The sequence below is a fragment of the Canis lupus genome, chromosome 5 (genome assembly GCF_048164855.1).
Source record: "Canis lupus baileyi chromosome 5, mCanLup2.hap1, whole genome shotgun sequence".
Taxonomy (NCBI): Eukaryota; Metazoa; Chordata; class Mammalia; order Carnivora; family Canidae; genus Canis; species Canis lupus.
The window spans coordinates 60,197,761-60,225,282 of record NC_132842.1 but is presented as its reverse complement, the minus strand read 5'-3'; the positions used below and the strand labels follow the sequence as shown (position 1 = coordinate 60,225,282).

Here is a 27,522-nt window from a genome sequence, read left to right as displayed (position 1 = left end):
TGGTGGGTGAGAAAACGCGCAGAGGAAAAGATGTGTGAGAGATGCTGGAATAAAACATCTGCCACACTTCGTGCCTGATGGGCTTAAGAGGATGTTCAGAAATAACTTGAAGTTTGTAACGAGGAGAAGGGTTGGTGCTATTGGTCGAGGCAGAGAATTAGGAAGATTAACTGGATTGAGAGTTGAGATTTCATTTCAATTTTTGATGTTCTGGCAAGATATCCTGTGGAAATGCCCCTGAAACATCTAGAGATAGGATAAGTACTGTTCAGGAAATAGCTCCAGACAGAATTTTCCAGAGCCACTGGTGTAGAGGTAAGAATTGTGGCAGTGAAAATGAACATATGGGAGGGGAAAGTGTATGGTGTGGGGCAAGGGAACAAGGTCTCAGTGAGAAGAGAGGAGCCAGGAGGACATTGATGATGAGGGCGATGGGAAATGGGATCCAGCTATGCCTCAGAAGGCTAGGGGATAGGGCACAGTAATTGCCCAACCTCACATGGCCTCTCATTCTTAACTCTTAAAAGCACTTACGCACCAGTGATATTACTTTATCTTCCTAGCAGCCCTGTGAACCTGGCAGAAGGTAGAACAGAGCTCACCAGGGATCTGTCAGAGTTTGATTCCTGGATAAAGCCATGCATATTGTCAGGGTACATTAGAGCTTTATAGTTGTTCGAGTGAACATGATAATTTCACCTGGCAATTATGATTATAATTCTACTTAAGCCACATAATTTCAATGGCTTCCTTTTTCTGTTCTATAATCTTATCAATGATAATAGGTAGAAAATAGAGTACTAATGTCACATCTTCAAGAATGTCTCATCCTTGGTACGTTTCGAGTGTGGGCCTAAGGAATTTGGAACTAGCTTCCCCTCCACTCTTTTTTTTCTTGCTCAGAGATCTTTCAAACCAGTTAACTACATGAAGGTCAGAGAGTCTTTGGAATCTGGATACCTTAAGTTGGGTAAAGTGTCCTACTTTCTCCTATATGTGTACTTGGCTAAGAAGCTTTTTAATGGATTGATTGCTAGAATCTGTAGAGAGATGGAAATAGAAATAAACTTGAAGCTTTTCTATTGAAGATTTTCATTACAGTGAATTCTGAGGAACTGTGTAAAGGCATGCTTTGTTGGATTTTGCATAGAATGCTGTTTAAGAATTCAGGCCCTCACCTGAAATTCAGAGATTTTTCAAATACACAGAGACCTTAATCCACTTTGTGGTAGTAAGCTCCATCTGTCTTTATACTTTTAGGTGTCTAGGTTTTTTATATAGGGTGTATCTGATGTACAACTAGCTGTTGTAGTTAAGAATGGTGCGCAGTGCACAGAGGATTTTGAAATGTGGTATCCATCCCTTTGGTAGAAAGGATCAGATATTATCTCCATTTGTATAAGCAAGCCCATTTTTATTTCTTATATTAGTAAATGCTAGGTGTACTAGTTACCTACCCTTTTTTCTTCTAGGTTTTGATGCTTAGGTCTATATAAAGCCAAAACAAACATAAATAAGGGACTACTGAATGAATGTTTAGGAATTGATCACTTTATGTTCAGCTAGTGACAAAACATGTGGAGAAGTACCTCCTTTGTAAAGTGGCTTCTTTTCAGTATTTTTATGACCTCCATGTATATATATATTCAGGCACCTGGGGTGTGAGGCAGCTTAGTTAACACTTCTCATACCCTCTGTTCCAGGGTCTTTTGTAGTCAGAATATTCTGCAACTCATCTGGTTTCCTTGGCATACTCCTAGATTGGAGGAAGACAGAGTCCAAGCTGGTTTACAATTGATTATAAACAAATAAACTTAATTTATTTGTTGGCTGTACTGTTGGAGAGAAATGTCTTAATAGGGATTCAATGATTTTTTTGTTTTGTTTTGGTAATAAAGGGGTTTTCTCACTCTCCTCTAGTGAACTTCAGATGTCTCCCTCAGGAATAGGTTTTAAACCATCACTGTAATGGTTTGACTTAACCACAAGGGAGTTTTGGGGTTCTTTTTTTTCTTCATGCCCCTTCCATCCCCAGGCAGAGACTCCTCTATTACATAGGGACTCTGCTCCAATGCAGTATTTATTTGATCAGAAACAAAAGAGTTTGCTTCTTGAACTGGTTTAGAGAGAGGTCCCCCAGGATTGTCTTTTGTTGGGTAATTGGAGCATAAGCTGAGCCTGGTTAATTTCAAAGCTACCCCCAATACATGTTCCCTCCCTCCTTCCTTGTGCACTTTCTGAGCTGCTAGTGGTACCTTGTATTGGGCCTGGAACCAAAAAAAAAAAAAAAAAACTTGAATTGTTGCATGTTAGCTTCCACACTGTGATATCTGCTATGGCACCTAATAGCACTGTTCATGCAGTTAATTTTAAGTTAGGGGAAGAAAACAAAACTAGAATGCTCTTACAATTTACAGCGCTTGTTAACACATGCACCTCCAAATTGTGCATTTGGTGCTATCACAATGAATAAAACAAAGGAAATCATGAGTTGATTTTTATGTTAGTCGCAGAAGTTTCTTTCATTGTTATGCACTGTTCAGATACCCGTGTGTTCCTATGTTCATTCTTTTTTGGTTATTTTTTTTTTTATAAAGGCAGAAATGTCTGCAACATTTCAACTCTGAGCATTTAATTGGCTAAAGTTCTGATGTAAGAAATATAAGTTAATTATTTTGTTTTTCTTTTAAAGCCAAAGTCTTGGTTCTGCTTCTTTAAATACCAAAATGATGATTGTAGATGAATAAGAAGCTTAAGTAGCCAAATTCTTGACGCTAAGTAGCCAAGTTAATATTTGTATAAAAATATATTACAAAGTTAGTAAATATCATGTGTCATTCTGGTTCTGCAGTATAGGTGGTGGTTTTGCAAACCTACAGATTGCAATCATAGGGTTTGTGGGTTTTGTTTTTGAAGATGGAGGGGTGTTTCTCACATTTTTTTCCTCTTCTTTTTTCTTTCTTTCTTTCTCCCCCCCACCCCCCTTTTTTTCTTCAATCTGCACCATAATGACGGTTTACTACCTGACTGGCTTGACTTTAATCATCTGATGCCTGATTCTTCGTGTGGTTTGATTCTTGCTTTTTCACAGGCTTTTCTGCAATTGCACAGTTGTTTGCTGCGTTGAGTTTCTTTTAGTGACAATGAAAAGCATATGTTGGTATTTTAATGTAGTCTTTAATTTTCAGGTTATACATTAAAACACAGGGGGAAAAAATTCCCTGTCTGAGGAGCTCTTTTAAAAACCATTACGGCAGAATGGGAATATTCATTACTTACACATCATATATTTTTCTCTAAATGTTGTACAAAGAAGTGACAGTTGAGCCGAGCATATGTTAATAAAAGGTCTGCATTTTCCTGTGTCACTGACAGTTTCATTGGCTGTATATTCCTGAAATGCAAATAGCCTCAGTTCTGTTCAAAGCTATAATTAATCTGAATAGTTATTTAAACAGTATTGAAATCTTTTAACTACTGAGAGGCCAAACACTTAAGATGGTGAATTTACTGTTCTGTTTGAAGGACAGTACAATTGATGAGGGCACGGCGATCTGAGATGCTTGTGTATATTGGATCTACACATTCTGTAGGCTAAAATGGCAGAATCTGTCTGCTGCTGTATAAAATCTTTCAACTACCATTTATTTTAGCATCATGGCATGTGCAAATTCCTGCTGCTCAGTTAAGGGACCAGCTTCACAACTGGTGTTACAATCTGTGGCCACAGCACTGCATCACAATGCAGCAAATGCATTTTCCACATTAACCAAACATGACAGCTGAAGCGATTATTAACCATGCAAGATGTCGGAAGTCATCAAAAATTCACATCAGAGTAATTGCAGTGGCTTGGGCTGGAAAAAAAAAGTATCATAGCATTCCTTGCCTACATGTTGTCTCTCCCCCTCTTAAATCTTAACTTGGTACAGTCCGTTAACAATAAAATACCCTTCTGTAACCTATAAACTGTTACTCCCATCAGTTTGTGCTTTCAAACTGATGGCTGACTTCTCTGAATTTGTGTGGAGCAGCACAAGTGATGGGTGTTGTGCCCCAGGGGCTGCAGTGCCCCCTTTTTTAAGGGGACCCTGCAATCTCATTGTCTAATTGGACTCTTTAATGCTTCAGTCATATCAACATTTGCAGGGCGTTCTCTTTTGCTTTTTCCTCTTTCTCTCTCTCTCTCCTCTCCCTCCCTCTCCTCACCCCCGCCTCCCCCCCCCCCCCCCCAATTCTGACTGTCTGGAGTGGGAAAAACTTGAGCACCGGTCCGGCGGAGCTCATCCCACATAGAAGGTGGTGCAAGAGCTGCAGTGACCAACAGCATCGACTGGTCTGTAACTCCTAAAATTTGAGAGCTGCAGGTAGGATTTGTCTATGTTTTGTAAAGAAATTCAGATAAATGTACCCTAGTAAATAGAGCGACAGCATGTTGCTGCAGTATCTTTGAAAGATAAGATCTTGGCTTGTTGAAAATTTTAAGATAAATTCAGAAGATTTATTTGATAGAAAAGGTACTTTACTCTCCCAAGAATTGTTCAGATTTGTGCCTTGTCATTCTAATATTATTCTTAAAAAAAAAAAAAAAAGTTGGGTGGGGCAGAGAGATAATTGCTTAAAGATTTAAAGAGTTGGTTATTTTGGATTTTTGCAGACTTCATTTTTAAGTAAGTAGTATGGACTCTAGGGTTTTTTTTAAAGATGCATTGTAAAGCGCAGAATTCTTAAATTAAAAAAATTAAAGCATTAAAATAGAATTTCCTTTCCTTACTAAAACCAGATCCTTTGGGATTGTAGGTGACCGTGTGTGTGTGTGTGTGTGGTGTGTGTGTGTGTGTGTGTGTGTGTGTGTAGGATGTCTTAATTCAGTCATTTATATTTTGTTATAGAAAAAAAGTACTATTGGAAGTATTTGGGGTTATCTCATAGGAAATGCTTTAGCATAAGGCTTTAAATGAGAATAATTAAATAGTAACACCCAAGATGTGGATTTTTAAGTATTATCAAATGTAGATAATTTCATTTATGATACTTTTTCTTTCTTATATTTATCTTCAAAAGAGTACAAGTCCTTTAAGTATATTTCACATTTTTGGTGTAGAGAATGTGATTTCTGTACATGAGATGGAAACTTCCTAAGTCATGTAAGCATTATCTGGAGGGTAATGAAATGATAAATGTTGCCTATAACACTTTTAATACCTTGATTAATATCAGAGATGAAAATGCTTTTGATTCAGTGTTAAAAAGCAGCTTGCTTGTTGTCTTCCCGTACAAACAACAGGAGAAGACAGTGATGTATAGCTTTTTATCCCAAGGAATGTATTTGTATCATGGGACCTGTAGGGTCTGGACTTCTTTCTGAAGCAGGGACTTGGAAATTGCTCACCTAGTTGAGAGATTTAGCTCCCTTCAGAGGTGGGTGACTTTCTGTACTCTTAACAATGGGAAGACTTGAGCAGCTGTCAAGTGGAGAATGGAGGAGAGCTGCTCAGGGAAGGGAGAGGAACTGAGAATTTTGTTCATCTCGGCTTTGGAGGTCTGGATTTCCCCATGACTAAGATTCCTTTAAAACTCTGACCCAGTGCAGCCTTGCAAGGAATTGATTTCTGAGATGAGACAATGAGCTGTGGTTTGCATTTTGTAAAGATGGAGGAAACCTCTAACACTGACCCTGTATGAGAGATGACTCAATTATCCGTGCCTTGGTACAGTTGCAAATTATTTTCCTTTGTCTGAAGTGGGTGGATGCCAGCGTCTTCATCAGAGCTCCTTAATTTAATGTATGGAAAATGTCTCAGCCACCATTTTTAACAATTAGCTGTATCATGGTTGAGGTGAGCTGCGCTCTAAAGGCAGCTGCAGGGCCATTTCATTTACATTCGGCTCTGTGGCACAAGAGCTTTGTGACTGTAAAACTCAGAAAATGAATTTGCACACTGCATAGAAGAGTTCTCTAGGAGGGTGGAGAATATTTCTAGAAAGAAAATGGAATCCTTTTGTCTACAGTAAGTATTTCTCATATACTCATAGCGGGGAGAGGTTGAAAATTTGTCTTTGGTTGAATGGGCAAAATAGACTTTAGAATGAACGCTGCAAATATTAAAGGTGTAAGACAGATGTTCTTGGATGTATGTTTTCATGTGTCAGAAACCAAGTGTGATACATGTATGTTTGGAATATAGGTTCTGTGAGTGATTTTAACACATGCTTTAAATTAATTCTTCTCTGGTAATATAAGTTAATGAGAGGTATGAGTTTATCACCAGGCAAAAGGTGAAAATGACACTTGGGAGAAAAAAAATCCAAATATGATATATTTAAGAGGTCAGGCTTCTTTTCACTGTCTTTTACAAACAGTTTATTTTCCATTCCTGAAGAAAATTGCTGGATTTTAGTTTAGATTTTGTTTTTGGTTTTTTTTTGGTTTTAGAAGAAAAGCTTTCCGTGTTAATGAGCTATAGTAACTGATTGAAATATATAAGAAAAAATGTTTTAACAAAACAAGATTTTTCTCCTAAAAAGATCAATAGATTGAGACTTTCACTCTCATTAATGGGGATAATTCTTAGTGCCTTCTGTTAATTAATAGTTGTGACTTCAAAGCTACTTATGGAAAACTCTTGTTTGTGATTGTAAGCTTAGAAATCTTGATTCTTAAAATTAATTGGATTTGACTTGGCTTATTCCTTTGTTCCTTTATGCTGTTACTGAGAGGAAATAAGTGGATTTTAACTTTGATTTGTGTGTTTATTTTTTAACGGCACTTAACCCTGCAGAATTTGTAGTAAGTGTATTTTACAGTAAACTATATCATGAAGAATTTGTTCAAAATCCTTTAGTAGCCGTTTGAGGAGTTGAATCTTAACAGAACTGAGAATCTGGGAATCCTTTTCATTTGATATCAAATTTATAAAGCCAGCTGTTCTTCCAGGTCTTGTTGCACTAGCTGTTATTCATCCTACTAACTGAATGCTGGTTTTCTCTAATTAATAGCTGGTTTTGAAACTAAGGGAGAGGAAGATTTTCACATCAGTCTTTTAATTGAAATAGGAAAGCTCAGTTATCCTAAGCCCTGTTCAGAATCCTACAAAGATTCCATAAATCTTACATAAATCTTAGGGTTGCAGTATAAGAGCCTAGATCTCAATGTAATTATTTTAATCCTGGGAAGGACATTTAATATATTCATTGTTTAGATATATGGTAGAGTGCAAAGAGATTCTTTCCTCTTGGTTTTTATAAGGCTTGCTCTTTGAAATAAAAGAGTTTTAGGGCAGCAAACTAGCACACCATTTTAACTGCAGCTTTGCTTGCATAAAATGTTTGGTTGGATGGCATGAAGGATGTCACAAAGCCTTCCTTTGAAATTTTTAGAGTAAAACTTGGTTGAAGATTCTGGTCTTGTTTTCTTTCTCTGGCTTTATGGAAGCCATGTACGGAGGTACTCTGGGAAGATAGCTGAGACCCAGTTGCTTTCCAATTTATTTATTTATTTTTTTGCCTCTGCCATGGTCTACTCAAGTTTGGTTACTGGGAAGAGGCTCTCCTTTCCAGTACTTGTAGGAGATTCCCAAATCTCTTCAAACTGGAAACTTTGATTTTCTCATACAGTTTTAGCTTTCCTGGTAGTAAAGAGTCAGGGCTGGCTCTTTGCTACAAAAAAAAAAAAAAAAAAAAAAAAATGTATTCGTATCAAACCTTTGAATGCTCTGGCAATGCCATAATGTAGATAAGCAAGCATGTCGGCCAGCCCGCTAGAAGCATTCCGTGGCACTAAGATGGCAGTGAGGAAGGAGTAAAATGGCGTCACCAGGAATGCTGTGATAAGAGGTGCACCGCATGAGTCGTTTTTCTTCAATCAAGTTCGGAGACACCTCTAGTAGCACTGCTTTGCCAATTTGCAGTTACTTCTTATTCTGTTAGAAGAGAGAAATTTTGAGATTTTCCTGAAGTAAAAGACTTAATTAACATTTATATCTAAATAGCTTCCAATTTTTACTTTTAAGAAATTAGTGACAGATATGAATAAATTTTAAATAGGTATTTTATATCAACACTGACAGTCCTTGCTTTGTGTTTTCTTCTTCTTTTTTAATGTAGAAACATAACTCCTACCAATATAGGATGGATTTTTAGAAGACAGGACAGTATGAATCTCCTTTATGGCAAGATGAAACTAGCATTCCCATGAAAAGATGTTATTTGTCTTTGATTCTGGTTTTCATTCTAGCTCTTGTGGACTTAGGTTATTCTATGTGTAAAAATACATGTCATCTTCAAAACAAAGTTTATTGTATTTTTGTCGTTCAAAGTATGGATTGATTTGGAAGCAAACTGTAGTCATAGTGGTAGTGACAGTGCTAATTTCTTACCTGTTCCTATCTCTCCTGGAGTTGGAATTTCAGAGCTGGCCTCTGAGTTCATGAAGTGTAATCAGCTCATCTTACAGTTAGATAAAGCGAGGCCTTAGTGTAGTTAAATAACTTTCTCAAGGTCATACATCTGCAAAGCAGTTGATTTTGCCCCAAATTCAGGCCAACTGACTCTTTATCTGGGCTATGCTATGCCTCTGTCTGCATCCGACTCCATGTTGTTCTCTTTGTGGGCTCGCTGGTGACTGATGGGCCTAATGGATTGAGCTTTCAGCAGAGCCTGTCTTTACTTGAGCAGCCTAACTCACAGAGATGTTTCTTCTTGATCTTGCCAGATGTGGCTTAATTGAGCTATGCCTGGAGTCTTCCTGGGCCTGTGTTGTAGTAGATATGCATTTACAGATTTATCATTTATAAACATTTAAAAATAAGACATATTTGAAGGTTGAACTATTAGATCATCCATCGTGTTGACTCCGTTTGAAGGATGAAGTACTCATCTGGGATGGGCATCATATCTGTGTGCCCTGAGCTAGGATGGAGCCGAGCATTTTGATGTGCCCTCCCAGCAGATCACACCTTCAGCTGTAGGTATTAGGGATCCCATAGTGCAGGGTTGTCCTTTTCCTAGTATGGATGGGCTGAGTCAAAGGTTTTGGTTCCCTGTCAATTTTAGACTATATTCATAAAATGGTCTTGCTGTCTCCTCCTGTAGTTTGTATTTGCCACCTCACCTAGGCATTGTTTTCTATTTTATGTACCCATGGTGATCAATGGTGAGTGGTGTATCCTGTGGTATTCCCTCAGCTGTGACAGGGTACAGTCAAAATGTTTCCACATTAAAGGTTTTGGAGAGTGAAATCCCAAGTACTGTTAGCAGAGCAGAGGTGTACCATGACAAATTCCATGTAAGACTACCGGAAGTTATAAAAGAAAAGTCTCTTGCTTGTTTTAGTGGACTCCAGACAAATGTTTGAAAAATAATTTCTGAATAAAAAGAAACTGCAGCAAAACCAAAGCTCTCTTTCCTCTGACAGCCATGATGATCAGTGCTCCAATCCCATCGGCATAAGCAATGCTGCATAGCGGGAGGAGCTGTGATTTTCAACTGCAGTGTAAATGACTGACACCATGTACCAGCAGGGAATTAATATGACACGTGGTTCTCAAACATTGTCTTGACTAACAGCGCTCCTTGTGCTTGCTAAGTAGAACTTAATCCCGAGTGCTGTAGAAACCAGCCTGGCACAAACCACTCAGTTCCCACCTGACCACCTCAGAGACACACCCTCTGCTATCTGTTCTCACAGCTGCCAAATCTTGCTTTTTTGTTTCCCATTTCCAAAGGGAAAAGACACTAGACAGCAAAGTAGGGAATCTGTGTTTTCTAACATAATACAAGGCTGTTTTAATGAGTCCTTTTAGAGTGGGTTTGGGGGACAGTGGCAGAGGATATTGGCCATGATAAAAGGGCATGATTGATGCATTCCCGTTTTATACTGCAGTGCGGTGTTAGTACCCAAAGTTCTTTGAATGTGGACTGATCCATCTCCAAAATGGAAATCAGTTCCCCAAAGACATACTAAATCATTTTTATCTCCCCTTAATGTATATCCTCCTTATCTTATCATCACTTCGAATGACTATGGCATTAATATTTTTTAGATCCCTTCATACCTTTGGGCAAGGAGAGGGTTCCAGTACTGGTTTTTGAAGCCAGACATGCTTTGCCACACTATTATATATTATTTGCAAAACTAGATTTCAGTTTTCTCTTTAGTATCCTCCCTATTCTTGTGTCTCCAGAGGTTAGCCCTAGCAAGTGTACTAGTTTTTTACAGGGGTTTTTTACAGGTCTGGGTATGGGGAGGGGAGGGCAGGAGATAAAATGTTCAGTTATGTCATTGCTTTCTCCCATGGGGCCATCTCAGCAGTCTGAGGACAGTTGGCTGGCTGCCCTCCCTCCATCTTTGTCTTGGCTTCTAGTGTTCCTGTTCCTTCCTGTCCCACTTCTAGGAGTGGAGGGCGAAGATGGCCAGCAGAGGCCCAACCGCTGCAGCATGGCGCATCCTGCTGTATCATGGTCCCTCTCATGAGGACACAGGCTCTTGCTTGTTTTTCATGGAAGTGGTGAGATTGTCAGTACTGAACAAGCCACATCCTCTCCCAGACCTCCTGTGACCAGCAGAAGAAAGTTGCTAACGCAACCCCAAAAGGTCACTTTCAGGGCTTTGCTGGATTTGGGAGGAAGGGGGAGTTCTGCTGAAAACATTTTTTTCTCACCAGTGCCTAAATGGCCATCATTTATTCTTTTACTCATTTCTGTTATGGTCTTACAACTTGTTCCCCCTCTGCACGTAGTCTCCCAGTGACTGAGTTGAACAGATTGCTTTCTTTCCGGGATGGCCAGAGATAGGGAACATATAACAGGAATGCCCTGGACTCCCTAAAAGGGTGCAGCTGGTTTTGTAGCAGTAGCACAAGAGATTTAACTGTCCCTCACAAGGGTGCAGCTTTTAACCTCAGCCTTGCTTTGCAAGGACAGTACCCCAGTGTGCTCAGAAGCAACCATAGCTTTATGACTTGGCATAGAAATAGGAAGAGGCATCTCGTAGTTACATGCCTCCATTGTATTAACAATGTTAATACTCTGCACCCCTCTCTGCCTCACACAGGAATGGCCTGTCCCCATCCTCAAAGACATCCTCTTCTGGGTCGTGGGGAGTCCTGCCTCTAACATTCTTTCTTTAGTCAATACTGAAAGTCTTAGAAGTTGGGTTTTTGTTATTTCCCTCTTCCTCCTCCTCCTCCTCCTCACTTTGTGGGTTGGGGAGGATAATAGGAAGGGGTCCACAAAAAGCAGTTAGTGGGCTTGGCTCTCTCAAAGGCCTGTGGCTTTTCCAGAAGGCACAAGTAAGGTGGAATTTCATCACGCCTGGACTGGCGTGCCCTTGAAGAGACCAGGCATGCCAGCACACTTAAGTCCGTGCTGCCCTGGGTGGATGCAGAAGGAGACACTTTCTCAGATCTGTGTATTCTTAGGTTTAGAATCTCCTTGGACACATTGCGTTAGCTTAAACCTGTGAGAATTTGTTAGACCATCCTTTAAACCAATTTGAATTATGGGAACAAGTGATTTATTTTGCCTTAATGGGACCCAAATCCATCACCTAATTGTGTGACCCTTTGTTTAGCCCAGTGTAGTAGAAACTGTACAAAATGGGACCCTGCAGACTGACAGTGACAGATGGCCTGGTGCCCATGCAGCGCCATGTTCTAGTGACAAGGTTTGCCACCTGTGGCTGCAGAGCTGCCTGCAGGCCTGTGGATCTGCTGAGCTGGCAAATGGTGGAACTCCATAACCACTCTTGCAGGGTCTGCTGCCACCTGCTGAATGAGAGCGGCTAGGCTTTTGCATAAACACAGTGAGAAATCATACAACAACATTAAAAATATGTTACAATTGATTATGTCAGCTGCCAGCTTAGTACTGCTTTCTGAAGGGGGATTTTTTTTTAAAGGTATCTATATATCTACTTTTGAAAATTTAATGCACTCTGTGAAGAAACAATTTAAAGTATTAAACTTTTGTAGAAAACAAGCTGTGGGATTTATTCTAAATACCTGAATTGCAGAGTAAAGCCTGGATTTGCTGTTCTGTCTGTATTCCTTGCAAAAGGAGATTCACTATCTCTTGGGTGTTTTAGGCTGACATTTTATGTATTCTTACTGTATTGCATTAAATTTTGCTCTGATAAAATAACCAAGCATGCTATAAAGCCATATGAAAGTCCCCCCGAATCTTAAAAATGTTTAAATTTAAAAATTTCTCCGTTCATCTTTTAGGCTTTATCAGTAATGAACATCTCTGCACCTGAAAATTCCTTGAGGCATTCTCTGTAGGCACCACAAAGGGAGCTAATGAAAAGCGTGTCCACACCATCTGATAAGCCCAGCGGCTCCAAGTACTGGCAGGGTTTCTGTTGTGCCTGTCTGAACACAATATATCATTTTGTCCTTCCTCACTTTCTCCTGAAGTAGCATAAGTTTTACCCAAGAGAAGGTTTCGGAAGAGGTCATTTGTTCAGAAATTGAAAAGAAGGAAAATTTAGGCATGGTTAAGGGAGTAGTAGGTATTCAGAATGATCTGAAGCACAGTAGTGGATACAACTCACACACCTGTCTTTCTAGAAATCAGACACTTCTCCCTTTCACTATCTAAGGGTGTAATGGCTACTTGCAGTGGTTATTGGAAGTCTTGTTTCCATCTTGGAGCAGAGCCTCTTGATTATTCTAGTTTTTAAGTTTATTTATTTATTTTTTTTATCTGCTTGGTTTTCTTTTCCTTCTTCATTGCCTTCCTAGCTGTTGCTTTTGTCCTCGCAATGTTTTTTCCATCCAGATTGACCATTTTCTACTGTCACTGCTTACTTGTTAGTATTTTGATTTGTAATGTTGGTTACAGATTTCCTGTTAATTTGTATATCATTATGTATCAAATGAGAGAAGACTTTTAAAGCACTCACCATGTGTTTTTGTCTTACCTCACATACCTTTTTATAGAGCATCTGGCCCACTGTGGGTGGCTCACTTTATATTTTGTCAGAGTAGATTGTCAGTTGATCTGTTGAAAGGGTAGAGACATGGAATCGTCTTTAGTGTTTTGACGACCATGTAAAATATGGCTTTTGCTTTGTGGGACCATGCTAGACTATTATTCTATTTTTTTTGTTTTATTTTTAAATGGTCAGGAAATCTATATTCAAGATCTTCAAACTGTTTATGTAACTGTCCAGCAAATCACTTATTTGTTGTAGATGGGAAGCAAAGATTTGTGGAAGAGTCACTGTAAGCTCTTTTTTTGCCATCTTACTTTTCTAGCTAAAGTAGATACAGAAATTTTTCTCACAGAGACCCTTATTTCTTACAGTTTTCACTTTTGGAAAGCAAATAAGCTAAGAGAATTTGGCCATTTGACAAAAACAAACATCCTTGTGCCCACTCCCTTCTTCTGCAGTAGGAGTTAGCTGCCACTTGCATTCTGAAACCCCGGCTGCCTGGTGACTAAAAATAAGGCCGTTTCATGCCTGTCTTTCCCAACGTGAGCCATTTAAAAGCCAGATTGGCTGTCAGGTCCCTGAGATCTGACCACATGTTTGATAGGGGAATTGGCTTACCTGTGGTTATGTTCTGGGTTGTTCTTGATTAGTACAGGTATCCCCTGCACTATTCAGAAGTTTGTGTTAAGCCACTTTGCTTTTACAGAAGGCCTACATTAGTACCTGTTTTTGCTAACAAAAGAAATCCAAAGCAGACTTCTGTTTTTACGAAAAAGGTGAAAAGCAAAAAAAGCCTTCAGTATTTGTTTTGTAGCGAAGGCAGCACCATGCAAACTCCTTCCCTGAGAGCCACGCTCAGTATCTCAGCCTCAGCTGCCAGCGCTTTGAACTGTATCTGTGAGCATCTGTGCTCTATCATGTTTTATTTTGTGCAGCCATTAACAAGATGTGCTCTAAGGTACCAGAAAAGCCAAAGAGAGGTTATTTTGGGGTCTGGGAACACAAAAAAGTTTTTTCATAGGTATTAATGGCAATTGCTTCTTTGCTTTATGTCTTTCTGGCTTACGAAAGGTTTCAAAGGAATGTTCTACTTTCAGATGGTGGGGGAAACCTTTATACATTACAAGGCAGCCCACTTCCTCTGTTAAAGATGGAACACATGGGGTGGGGGGTGCCTGGGTGGCTTAGTTGGTTAAGCATCTGACTCTTGGTCTCAGCTCAGGTCTTAATCTCAGGGGCATGAGTTTGAGCCCTGCACTGGGCTCCACGCTGGGCATGGGGCCTCCTTTAAAAAAAAAAAAAAAAAAAAAAAAAAGGAACACATGGCTGGAGATAATGCTTGAGCAAATATATGCTCCACAGCAATAAATAGTAACAATATTTTGGGATGCCAAAAAGTTGACATCTAGAGCAGTAATTTCCCGCTTTTATATTTTACACCATGACCCACCTCATACATAGAAATATGTAAACATAATTGAAAGAACCAAGTTTCAGAGAAGAGTATTTACCCATACCACATGTCTCTGTTGCATTTTATTTCATTTAAAAAAAAAAAATGCTGATCAGGGGATCAGGGGATCCCTGGGTGGCTCAGCAGTTTAGCACCTGCCTTTGGCTCAGGGCGTGATCCTGGAGACCCGGGATCGAGTCCTACATCGGGCTCCCTACAGGGAGCCTGCTTCTCCTTCTGCCTGTGTCTCTGGCCCTCTCTCTGTGTGTCTCATGAATAAATAAATAAAATCTTAAAAAAACAAATGCTGATCAATTTTATGACCCAATTATGAGTTCTGACCCACATTTTGAAAAACACTGTTTAAAGGAATGCCAAAAACTTGATATTTATTGTCTCATTCCTCCTCCTAACTATATGAGGTAGGGGGGAAAAAGGAATAAATATGTAACCATAAAGTATCCGTTTATTCTACCTTGATTTGCTGTGATAGAAACCATATGGGAAAAAAAAAAAAAAAAGAAAAGAAACCGTATGGTAGAACGGAAAAAAGTAAAGGGATCAGAAAATTTGGATTCTATGAACTAGGTATTCTTAATACGGACCCACAGCATTATAAAGTTGGTAGAAGCTCTAGAAATCATCTTGAAAGGTCCTTTCAGTGTTTAAATCTATATTAAGGACATAACGTAAAGTATGATCCGGTTAAGTAGCACCAAGAGATGGTTTTAGTATTGGGTTAAAGCGAGGACTAGGTGTTTAACACACACCTAGTACAGAGTAAGCCCCATAGCAGTGAAAGGGTTAGCCCTTGTTAGTACTGGTATAAGAGCTGGTACTCTCTGAGCCTTCAGTTGTATTTTTATTTATTTATTTTTAAAAAGATTTTATTTACTTATTCATGAGAGACACACAGGGAGAGGCAGAGAGAGGCAAGGACAGGAGAAGCAGCCTCCCTGCAGGGAACTCGATGTGGGACTTGACCCTGGGACCCTGGGATCATGACCTCGGCCTGAGGCAGGCGCCACCTCAGAGCCACCCAGGCGCCCCCTTCAGCTTTATTTTTAAAGAGGATCTGATAATGGATGAAGAAAACAAATTTAAAGATATTTTGCTTCCTTCTTGGACTCTGCTTTTTTAGAGAGAAAAGGAAGTTTTTCTTTATATTCTTGATTTAAAAGTGTATTGTTTTATAAGTATCTGAGAAACATGGGATCTCTTGAGAGTTAGAGCTGTGCTGAGTGAATTCTGTGTCTTTTCCTAATTGGGAAACTGGTCCAATTAGTTAAATGCGCAGATTCTGTTTCTTACCTGTGAAATGGAAAGGGGGTGGATGGGAGAGAGTGGAGTGATCATGTCTTTTCTTCTGTATTGTTAAAAGATTAGCAGTAATGTCTTTGAATTGGTTAGGCAGTGTCTGGCCCTTAATTGCTTCCTGAATGGGAGCTATTATATGTTATAGAAAGCTTGAAACCAAAACCCATTCAAGGAGACAGTTTAGAAGAGGGTCTGTTTCCAAGACTCTGGCAGGAGGAGCAGTATACAGATGGGGAAGTCAGGAGTAGTAATCTTACTTAGCAGGCCTGCAGATGTTTGTGGAATGTTCTTTATTGAGTGGGCCAGCAGTAGACGGGTCAGGTGGGAGCCTGTGAGCAATTAAAAAGTGCTTGTTGGCAAGAAGAGGGGACATTAGTGATGCAGTGCTCTGTGGGTCACAGTTAAACGGCTGGCATCTTCGAGCAGGGAGATGGGCTGTTTTGTCTTGTCTGTCCAGAGTCTTCATTGTGGCAGGGAGCCCTGCCCAGTGAGAAAAGGCACCTCCCAGGTCACCCTTCACGCCCTCAGTCCTACAGAAAACCCATTTTCTGATGAGCTAGAAAAGTATCTCTCTGGGATGTGGGGTGTGAGAGGCACCTCCCAGAAGTGGTGGGAAGGAAAGGAAACACACGTAGAAAAGGGAAGTCGAGGGAGAGGTCCCCGGGAAACTTGGACCAAGTCAGGTATTTATCTATCTGCCCAACGATTTAGTTCCCTCTAGGTGTTGGTTCTTTGAAAGAAAGTAACTGCCTGCCACTAGATGGCACCCAGGCCCCGGGACTGTTGCAACTTGTATGTGTTAATAGTTCTCTTAAAGATTCTTTTCAAAAGATAGGCCACTAATGTGTTGTTTTTTAAAATAAAATGTGATAATGTAGGCTATTTTGGAGACGAATAAAGGATGAAAAATTGAAATCCAAAATCTATGTATTTTATGTTTGTGCTATCGAGAAAGCCCAACTGTTGAAGTACATATGGCTCATGGTCTTTGTTCATAGGGAGACACTGTCTAAAATCTGAATCTCATGCACAGGTGTTCAATTTACTTATTAGTGAGACTTTTGGAATCTGGGTTTATAATATATTTCTTTAAATATTTTATTTACTTATTTGAGAGAGCGAGTGCACGCGTGAGCAGGACCAGAGAGGAGAGGGAGAATCCCAGGACCCTGGGATCATGACGTCAGCTGAAGACAGATGCTTAACCGACTGAGCCACCCAGGCACCCCTGTAATGAATATTTTCAAGAAGAGAGTAATCTGTTCCTAAGCCAGCATTTTTTTCTTTGTTTCATCACTATTTGACATTTCATCTCTTAGAAAATTTGGAATTGTGTTTCTTACAGAATATTATGTTGCCTTTAAACAAATATGTCTGATTATTGCTTTGCATTTGTGTTTTAATTGTGTGTGTGTGCACACGAGTTACATTTAGATACGGGTACATTAAAGGAATGGCACAGGCTGGTCATTGAGAAGAGCAGAGGAAGACCATAGAGGGCATTTGGCACTTGGCATGGCCCCTCCCACACCAACCATAAAGAAAAAAGACCAGACCTTGTCAAGCAGTGGTTATCACCCTCCCACCCCCATTCCAAAGATGGCTTGTGTAGACAGTCCACTTCCCATAGCAGCCAGGAAAGGGTGCCACAAAACACAATCTATGCATACCCTTTGCTCAGGAGCAGCGTTCAATGATAATTCCATAGCTTTATTTATAAACTGTAATACTGAAACCTTTAGTATTAGCCATTAAAGACTACTTGGAAAAATGAAATTACAATAAAGGTTTGTTGACTTGATTCATTTGCTGTGAAGGGTATAAACAGGGTCTGTTAAAATCCTCCCCATCATTTCATGTCTGGCTCCCCTGAGATGGCCAGAAGCAGGGATGTGGTGACAAGCTGCCTCCTGAATGGACCACACGGGGTACTAACTTTATGTGCTCTGGTTTATCAAGGCCATTGCATTAGTAGGCAAGTGACTAATGCCTCTCCCCACTCCACCCCAACACCAAACAGCAGTGTGGGCATTTGGAGCAGTCTTCATGTGCCCTCAGAGCTGCTGAAGAGCTGCCTCAGGGACTGCCCTGGAGGAGCCTGTGTGAGGGAACTGTTTCCTTGGCTACTCGCCATTGCCTGTGTTCATTCTAGTGCACTGCCAGCTTCGGGTGTGACAGCATGTGGGAGAATCATGGGCTAATAAGTAAGAAATCGGGAATCTATGAAGAATAATAATATTTTATTTAAATTTATATTCCCCATTGTAGTGGCCTTCTCTCATGTTTTTGTTTTGTTTTGTTTTAGAGAATCAGCAGCAACTTTGTATCTGAGACTGCTTGAACAACATATATTAAAATGTTATGGTTGTTAAGATATTATAGATGATCAAAAATTAACCATGACAGTAAGTTTTCAAAACTGTCAAATAATGGTTTTAAAATTTAGCCTGTCTTCAAAACTTGAGCTTAATTCTACTTTGTATTATATTCCCCCAGAGTTCATATTCCTGGGAGTTTCCCTCTTTGATGTCATCAACAGATCTAAATCTAATTGATTCTTTTACTTTTTATTTATTTTTTTTAAATAGGCCCCATGCTGGGCATGGGGCTTGAACCCATGACTCTGAGATGAAGATTTGGATGCTTAACTGACTAAGCCACTCAGGTGCCCCTAAATCCAATTGATTCTGATAATAGAGCTCCGTGTAATTGAACCTTGAGTCTAGTGCTTGATTGCATTATCTCATTTACTATTCATTTTACATACAGGTAAACTAAGGTTGAAAGAGTTTGAGTGACTTGGCTAAATTCATACCATCAGTAAATTGAGACACCATGATTTGAAACTAAGTCTCATTATGTTACTGTGTAGTTGCATTTTGTAAGCATTTAGCTGTGTGCACATTAAACCAGACTTGACTGTCTTCTGTTCATCCCATCTATATTAATCAAGCAGTGAGTGTCATCAGGACTGAAATAGGGAGTGCAGGTGCAAACCCCAAAAGAAATGTGTAGTTTTTTTGTTTATTTGTGTTTTGTTTTGGGGAGTGTCCCAGCCATTGACAAATAAGTGGAAGACACCCAGACAAGTGGATGGTGCTGCTTCTGCAACATTAGGAAGAAATTGAAGAACAAATTAAAAGCAACAGAGAAATATAGACTAACGAAGAGTTAGAAGCACTGTGACTGTTGTGTCGGCAAAGCTGTGTCTCTAATCTGGGCCATTCAGAAATACGGAAGGCCAATCTTGACAGTTCTGTTTTATATGTTTATAGGATATGTGACTCAATCTACTGTTTCATGGGGACTTCAGCTCCTAAGAGTCATCATGTGCTCCCAGCATGAAAGAAACTAGGAAACACCTAGAAAAACCATCTATTTTGATGTTTTTGAGTTAAGAAATTTCTGTCAGGGTGAAAGTGGAGAGGATGGTAGATATCTTTATGGTTATTTTTTTCCTTACAGTGTAGTTTTGATTATTTGAAGGTTGATTTTAACCTAAGTTTCGTCATTTTTTCCCCCTTTCCTAGGGCTTCCTGAAGAACGAGAAGGACAATGCCCTGCTATCTGCCATTGAAGAGTCTCGGAAGAGGGTAAGAAAGGGACCCCCATGAGGATGTGCACCATTGTGAGGGCAGCAGTTTATACAGGGAGTGCAAGTTTTGGAAGCTGGAGCCTGTGTCCAGGCCCAGCTTTCCTACTTAGTTAATTCACCAGAGGGAGTTCTACAGGAACTGTTTTGAGGAAGATATCATACTCTACATGTAGTTAGGGACTGAAATATATCTGAAACCGAATGGCCAATTATTAAATTAATCTTAAAGTGGAAGGCCAGATAGTTCTTTGGTTTCATTGTTACGTATAAAATAGGTATTTCAATTTCTGTTGAAACAGCAGTTCAGAAAAGCAGTTAGGATCATTGATAATTTTCCTTAATTTTTCTTTTTATCATACAATTTGATTTTTTTGTGTTACCCTTTATATGAACAATTTTCCCAGGCTCTTTAAATAAATAAAAGGAAAGGAAAGAAACTAGCTTGGTGCTCCAAAGGATGATAAGGAAGCCAGCCAGAGCCGCCATTATACATGCACCAATATTTTACATTAGCATTCCCTCAAGATATTCAAACATTGTTTCCTAACATGTGTTATCTCCATTTGTTTCTGTTAAGAGTTAGAAGATCAAAACCTTTCCAAAAGATCCCATGAAAGAGTAAGATTTTTTAGGTCCCTGGAGTCCTTTGGGGTGGGGAGGGAGGAATGTCAGCAGTCATGTGAAATCGATTTTTAAAAATGTCGCTCTTCCCAGGAAGGAGGCCGGGGAGGGTTCACTCTAGTCTGCTAGCAGTGGCTGTCTCTGCAAAAGTGAATAGGGGTAAAGGGGAAACCTCTTCAGAGCTGTCCTCTGTTGTTTACTTTATAACTCTTATATCAAGTGAAATATGTAATTTAAAATAAATTACATTTTAAAAATCATTAAATAAATTGCTTCTCAGTGTGCTTTATTAAAATATTCTGTGCAGGTGAGAATGCCTCAGGAAAGCTGATGTGAGATAGGGCAGTAGGAAGGCTTGCCAGCTCTAATTTATAAGATGATCCAAAGGCAATTTATTTAAATGATTGGTATATTTAATTATCAGAGTAAAAAAATAATCCCTAAAATTTTATTAAGTATATTTTTTGGCAATAGTATTTATTAGAGAAATTCACTTGATTCAGATTTGAAAAAAAAAATTTTTTTTAAACGGCTTTTTTGTTCACACTTTGAGGAACTCACCAACATTGATTTTCCTGCTGTAAAGGACCAGTGAAATTAAATTAGGATTGTCGGATGCCACTGAGCTTATTAATCCATTTACCCTGCGGAATGTGTTTCTGGAATTGGCAGTCTCTGAACATTGTGCCATACTGAGACTAAATGTGCAGCCAGCCAAAACATTTAAGTGACATACCACAGTGCAAAATGTGTGCATATGTGTTTGTGAGGGAGATGTTCCGGTGTTGGGAGCTGTCATGGGGGGAGACCTTTCACCTGTCTGGACAGCAGGAGACTACCACTGAGCAAGAATTATTTTCAAACAAAAGGTGAGTGGTTTCCTGGCATTTTGGTGGTAATTTCATGTCTGAATAACTTGCCAATGTCCTGCTGAAATGCCAAGAAAACAAGCTACAAAACCACAAATATGTCCTATCTTTTTCCATTTGGTGCATCCCAGCAAAAACAGAACAACATTATCAGAACATATGTAGAGTTTCTAAAAGCCAGCAACAGCTCAATAATATGCGGGTGTGAAGTCAAAGCATATTGCCCTATTCCCTTTTTGAAAATGGGGTTCAAGTGCTCCCCACCTGTTTTTAATTCAGTTGCCCAGTTCCCTTGCTGCCTTCCTTTCTTAACTGTGTGCAGAGAGATAGATGTCCACACATAACTCAGAAGAGTCCAATTTAATTTGTAATTTCTCCACTGCTTTGTCTTTTTCTGCAGTTTGTCTTTCCTTCCTTTCAATTTTTACACATCTGCACACCCTTCAGGTTATCCCTTTTCTCTTCCCTTGGATTCCTTTCGTTCTTGTCTCTCCTGTTCCTGCCTTTCACCTTGTCTGAGACCCTTACTGTCTTTCTCTCCTCTTAGTTGTTGGTTGGTAGCTTTGTTGATTCTCGCTCATTAGCTCTTTTGTTGACATTCTTCTTTGCACCTGATCCAGTGGTTCAGTTGTGGATCTAAAGGGAATAGGCTGGAATAGGGCAGATGGGTGGCTGATCATACCTGATTAGCCCACAAATTAGATGTTCATTAGCTCTAATGTAATTAAAATAAGCTAGGGGTTGCAGGGTCAAAGGAAGAGAATTTTAATGCTGGGCCATTTTTTTTTTTGAAGCTCCTTATCACACTAGTGATGAATGGAACCACAGTGCTGTTCATTCAGGTTGTGGGGCTGTTTCTAAAGGAGAAGCCTGGCATATTGCTCAGGAATATCTGAGGATTTGAGCCCAGAAAGCTGCCAGTTTTCAGAGTACTTCCTGTGTTCTTGAAATAGGAGTTCTTGGCACATAGGTGGGCAGCCTGATTAACAGGTGTTGGTTAATTCCCACTCTTGTCACTCTAACCCTTTAAATGATGCTGGAAGTCTGTCCCCACTGTCCTCATCGACAGTGTCTCTGGGTAGTATACTATCTGTTATCTTCAGTTGCTTTTATTCTTCTGCCATTCTTTATCAGCCAGAGACTTATCCTTAAGAAAAATCTTGTGACACTCTGGAATCCTCAGTCAATACCACAGCTTAGGCAGTGCCTCACCCCCTGTAGCAAGCTCAGAAAGCTATATAGTATGCCAGCCTTCCCCCACCTCCTTATTTCTGTCCCATCTGGTCCTCGTGCCATATAGCCTTTCATTTTCCCTTGCTAGGAGAGGTTCAAGGCTGAGGACGTTTTTGGGTTGATCACTAAAGTGTTGAAGAATTTGTAGTTCGCTTGTGCACCATTTCTAGATATCTTCTGGGGAAACCATCCCCTTTCCTATGCCTGACACTGCCTTTCTGTTCCAGTATGCTTCTCTCCATTCAAAATGCATAGCTCTCATATTGAAGGTTACTAGTGTAACAAGAGAAAATGATTTTTCCCTCGGGTATTTTTTCATCCTAGGCTAACTAACTGGAATGGTCCATTCTGCCTGACTGTAGTGAGAAGCAAACAGGTGGAAGACTTTTTAAATTTTTGTCATTACCATCTCTTTGTGTCTTCAGAATACATATTAGAGAAGGAATTCATTGATTGATGGACCAAAATCACACTTGCAGGATATGTCAGCTTTCTTCCTAAACATTTTTTTTGTATGTGTCTGGTATCTGTCTTTTTCACATTTTAATAAATATTGGTCCATACTCAAACATCCATTTGTAGGAAGAGTATATATGGTTTTTCTGACAGTTTCCCAGGGCTCATATATATGGATATTATCAGTATAAACTACCTGTGTTGCCAAAAATAAAGTAGGCATTACTAATACTCATTCCCTTGGTGCTGCCTAATTAGATGCCAGTCTGATTATAAATGAAATGGCTTTTGGAAAAGTGGGCCGAAGCTGTTGGGAAACCTGGTCTGCCAGTTAAAGAGTAACAGGCTAAGAACGGTCACGATTCTGTGTCTGTTAAGTGGCTTTCATTTCTTCAGAAGGTTTTGTGCCTTTTCCTTACCTCACGTCCTTCTTTGTTTTCTTTCTTTCTTTTTCTCTTTTTCCTTTTCTTTCTGAACACCTGTTTGGCAACAACCTGCAGTGTTACCTCTAGACAGGCTTGAGGTTTGCCAGACATTTTCAGTGGTGACTTTGGGTAGAGTGGTAGGAGACCTAATCATAGAAGGGGCCACTTTTCTTTTACTGGTTTGCTTCCTGCTGTGAAAATATTGCTGTCTCTTTAAAAATAAAGACATTGGGAGACTGTTGTTTTTGTCTTTTCTTAGATGTTTACTAAAAACCATTGATTTATATAATCCAAGAAAAAGTACTTCAGTTTAAACTGTGACGTGCTATCACTTGTAATATGCAGCCTAATTTCAGAGATTTAAAGGGTATTTATCTTAATGAGCACATGAAAAGATGTTCAACATCACTAATCATTAGGGAAATGTAAATAAATCAAAACCATGAGAAATCAACTCAAACCCATTAGGATGGCTACTATCCCAAAGAAAGAAAGAAAACAACTCCGAGGGGATCCCTGGGTGGCTCAGCGGTTTGGCGCCTGCCTTTGGCCCAGGGCGCGATCCTGGAGTCCCGGGATCAAGTCCCACATCGGGCTCCCGGCATGGAGCCTGCTTCTCCCTCTGCCTGTGTTTCTGCCTGCCTCTCTCTCTCTCTCTCTCTCTCTCTCTCTCTATCATAAATAAATAAATAAATCTTTTAAAAAAAAGAAAAGAAAAGAACTCAGAATATAGTGTTGGCAGGGGTGTAGAGAAACTGGAACCTTTGTGCACTGTTGGTGGGAATGTAAAACGGCCCATCCTCTATGGAAACAGTTTTCAGTCCATCAAAAAATTAAACACTGTATTTATACCCGGAAAAATTGAAAGCAGGAGCTTGAAAAGATAATTAATTGTACATCCATGTTTATAAGCAGCATTACTCACAATAATCGAAAGGTAGAAGCAACTCAAGTGTCCATGGATAGATGGATGGCAAAATGTGGAATACACAGCAATGGAATATTATTCAGCCTTAAAAAGGAAGGAAATTCGGGGATCCCTGGGTGGCTCAGCGGTTTGGCACCTGCCTTTGGCCCAGGGTGTGATCCTGGAGACCCAGGATCGAGTCCCACGTTGGGCTCCCTGCGTGGAGCCATGCTTCTCCCTCTACCTATGTCTCTGCCTCTCTCTCTGTGTCTCTTATGAATAAATAAATAAAATCTTAGAAAAAAAAAAAAAGAAATTCTGCATATGCTACAAAACAGATGAACCTTGAGGATGTTCTATTAAATGGATTAAACCAATCACAAAAAAAGACAAATGCTGTATGATTGCACTTATGTGAGGTACCTAGAAGTAGTTGAAAACAGAGAATAGAGTGGTGATTCCCAGGGGCTGGGGGAAGGAGAGTGGGGAGTCAGTGTTTAACAGAATAGAATTTCAGTTTTGCAAGATGAAAAGAATTGTGGAGTTGTATGGTGGTGGCAGCCACATGACAGTCTGAATGTACTAATATCACTGTATCACTGAACTGTACAGTCAAAAATGGTTAAGTAAATTTTATGTGTACTTTACCAGTATTAAAACTTTTTTTTTTTTAATGGGTTAGACTAAAGATAATTTTTAAAGTAAGTAACTTTTGCTCTCGAGGGGCTTTCATTTTCTGTTGAACTTTTAAGGAAACTGTTGTTTTCCCATTTGGGTCATCTTCTTCTGTTCCTTTCTGACAGACCTTTGGCATGGCTGAGGAGTACCATCGAGAGTCCATGCTGGTTGAGTGGGAGCAAGTGAAACAGCGAATTCTCCATACACTGCTGGCATCAGGAGAAGATGCCCTGGACTTTACTCAAGAAAGCGAGGTAGGTTGAATCCAGAAGATAAGCCACTAATAAAAATGTGAGGTCAGGGAATACTTATCTACTCGACTACTGGCAGTCTTGGTGATGATCACCGCCTCCCCCTGGAGACACTTAGCTTTCCCTGGCCTCCAGAATGCCCACATTTGCTGGGATTTCCTCTAGCCTATCTGGTTATTTCTGCTTAGCTTCCTATGCTGAGTCTTCCTCAAACTCCTTGACCCCTAGATATTTGAGTGTTCCAGGGCTCAATCCTTGATCTGTTCTTTCTCCCTCAATCATTGCCATTTTGATTTCATCTGGGCTTATAGCTTTACATACCATTTCTATGCTGAAGAGGCAGACATACCTTGCAGCCCTAAATCCTAGACTCATTTATCTAGTGGTCTTCTTGGCTCTACTTGGGTGTCTTTAATAGTCATCTCAAGTTCTACATGTCTATAATTGTGTCATGATAGCAACTCCCGGCCATCCCCCTTCCATTCCAGCCTTCCAGCCCTCTCTTTTCACAGAATTTATCATCTTTTTAAATGGCAGTTCCAGTGTTTCACTTATTCAGATCAAAAACTTCAGATTCATTTTTGTCCTCTCCTTCTCCCACCTAGTCTTTCTCACATGTTCACAAGTCCAATTAACCTTACTCTCAAAATATACCCAACTTCCAGCCACTTCTTATTACTTCAGTGTTAGCACTCTGGTCCAGACTACCATCACCTCTCACTCATATTATTGAACTAGCCTCTTAACTGCTGGTTTTACTTATCTATTGCTGTCTAACAAATTACTCCAAACCATAGTGGCTGAAAACAAGTGTTTAGCTTAGCTGGGTATTTTTGGCTCAGGGTTTCTTGAAGGTTATTAGCTGAAGGTATACTCATTTCAGGGCTCAACTCAGGGAGGACCCACCCCTAAGCTCCCTCAGTGTGGCTCTCAGCAAGCCTCAGATTTTTCTGGGCCTTTGGCCAGGATATCAGTTTCTTGTCATGTGGGTCTCTCTGTTGTGCTGCTCACAGCATAAAACTTGCTTCCCCTGGAGCAAGAGTGGGGGATCTGAAGGAGAGCTAAAGTGTTCCCTACACAGAAACCAATCTTTCTATGACTTCATCATGGAAGTAGTATCTTACCCCTGTTTGTTCAAAGTAAGTAATAAAATCCAGCCTATACTCGTGGAGAAAAGATTATATAAGAGCTTGAATCCTAGGAGGTGGGGATCTGGGGGAGACCATTTGAGAGGTGGTCAACCACGCTAGTCTCCCTGCTTTTGCCCTGTACAATCTCTTCTCAACATAGCAGCTAGAATAACCCCATTAAAACATGGGTTAGATCATGTCACTCCTCTGCTTAGGATCCTCCAGTGATACCTACCCTGCCTGGACTGAAAGCCAAAGTCTTTACCATGACCTCTCTGTCCCCACCTGACCTGGTGTTGCTACCTCTCCAAACTTATCTCCTACTACTCTTCCCACTGTTCTTTCTGCTCCAGCCATGCAAGCTCCTCTTTCTTGAACAAAGCCTGCAGGCTTGCTCCTGCCTCAGGTCTTCTGTGCTTCCTCTTGCATTCTGCCAAGAATATTCTTTACCCAAATAACTGTGTGGCCCTCTCCCTCACTTCTTTAAGTATTTACTCATTGCCATCTCAAGGAGGCCTTCTGAGGTCTTGACACCTGCACTCTAACACAGCCTCTCCCCATTCAACACTTCTGTATCCCCTTTTCTTGCTGTATTTTTCTTTTCAGCATTTTCTTCTACACACCATTGTGTATATTTTATGTCTTTACACTGCTTAGTGCCTGTTTCTGATGGTAGAAGGTAAGCTCCTTGAAGATAAGGACTGCTGTATGTCTTGATTTTACTTATACCTCCAATACCTAGATGAGTACCTGGAACATGGTAGATGCTCCAGGAATATTCGCTGATCAAATCTTTGGCCTCTTGCTAACTTTGTGGTAGCTGAAGTAGTAGAGATATGGTGAAATTGTGATTTTTAGAGTGGGTATGTTAATAGGGTTTGTTTTAATTGCCAGTGTTTATTGATTGGTGGTAGTGCTAAGTTGAGGATTTTCTCTCTTTAAAATCTGATTTTTTTAAAAGATTTTATTTATTTATTCATGAGAGACACAGAGAGAGGCAAAAACATAGGGAGAGGGAGAAGCAGGCTCCCTGCGGGGAGCCCGATGTGGGACTCGATCCCAGAACTCCAGGATCATGTCCTGAGCCAAAGGCAGACACTCAACCGCTGAGCCAGCCAGGTGTCCCTAAAATCTGATTTTTAAAGAGGCAGTGTATTTATATGATACACTGCATGTATTTGGAGACAGTGTATTTATATGATACACTGTCTCCAAAAGCTCATTCCCTCCTTGCTTTGCCCCCCCCCCCCCATGTAATCATTATTATTAGTTTCTTGTGTTTATTTCCAGTGTTCCTTATATCAACACAGGTATATTAATGACATTGTGCATTCTTACCTCTCTTGCTCCCTCTTATACAAAAGTTAGCTTTCTAAATGCTCTGTTCTGTATCTTGCTTTTTCCACTTCATGTATGCTAGAAATCTTTCTGAGAGGGACTTTGAGGCTGCATCTTGGGATGATTGGCAGGAAAAAGCATCTTGCTTGATCATTCATGTCTGCTTTTATGACATGGGGAGCTGTGACTTGTCACACAGTTATCACTCTGGTTTAGGGAGTGAAGAGATCTGGAGGTCAAATCCTGGCATCACTGACTAGTTATATTATACTAGGTTATGACTTAACCCTGCAGACTATCAGTATCTTTACT

At 40.0% G+C, this 27,522-nt stretch overlaps 1 protein-coding gene and 1 long non-coding RNA gene across 5 annotated transcripts in view; one reads left to right on the top strand and one right to left on the bottom strand.

Annotated features, from left to right (window-relative positions):
- NUP93 (nucleoporin 93) overlaps positions 1-27,522 on the top strand; it is a 108,399-nt gene that overhangs the window by 50,345 nt on the left and 30,532 nt on the right. The window contains exons 1-3 of one of the 3 annotated variants that reach the window (XM_072827015.1): positions 4,255-4,367; positions 19,238-19,300; positions 24,617-24,745. In XM_072827015.1, coding sequence (XP_072683116.1) covers positions 24,626-24,745 — 120 coding nt within the window. In that variant the 5' untranslated portion in view covers positions 4,255-4,367; positions 19,238-19,300; positions 24,617-24,625. Of the gene's footprint in view, positions 1-4,254; positions 4,368-5,988; positions 6,012-19,237; positions 19,301-24,616; positions 24,746-27,522 lie in introns of those variants that run through there. The other 2 variants (XM_072827016.1, XM_072827014.1) reach the window with 2 other exon arrangements.
- Positions 1,589-27,330, bottom strand: LOC140633858 (uncharacterized). 2 transcript variants are annotated; one of them, XR_012031433.1, is made up of 4 exons: positions 27,211-27,330; positions 12,932-13,002; positions 7,705-7,922; positions 1,589-1,756 (listed from the first exon to the last, which is right to left on the bottom strand). It is a non-coding gene; the product is annotated as an uncharacterized lncRNA (long non-coding RNA). The 2 variants fall into 2 exon arrangements; XR_012031434.1 differs by lacking the exon at positions 12,932-13,002.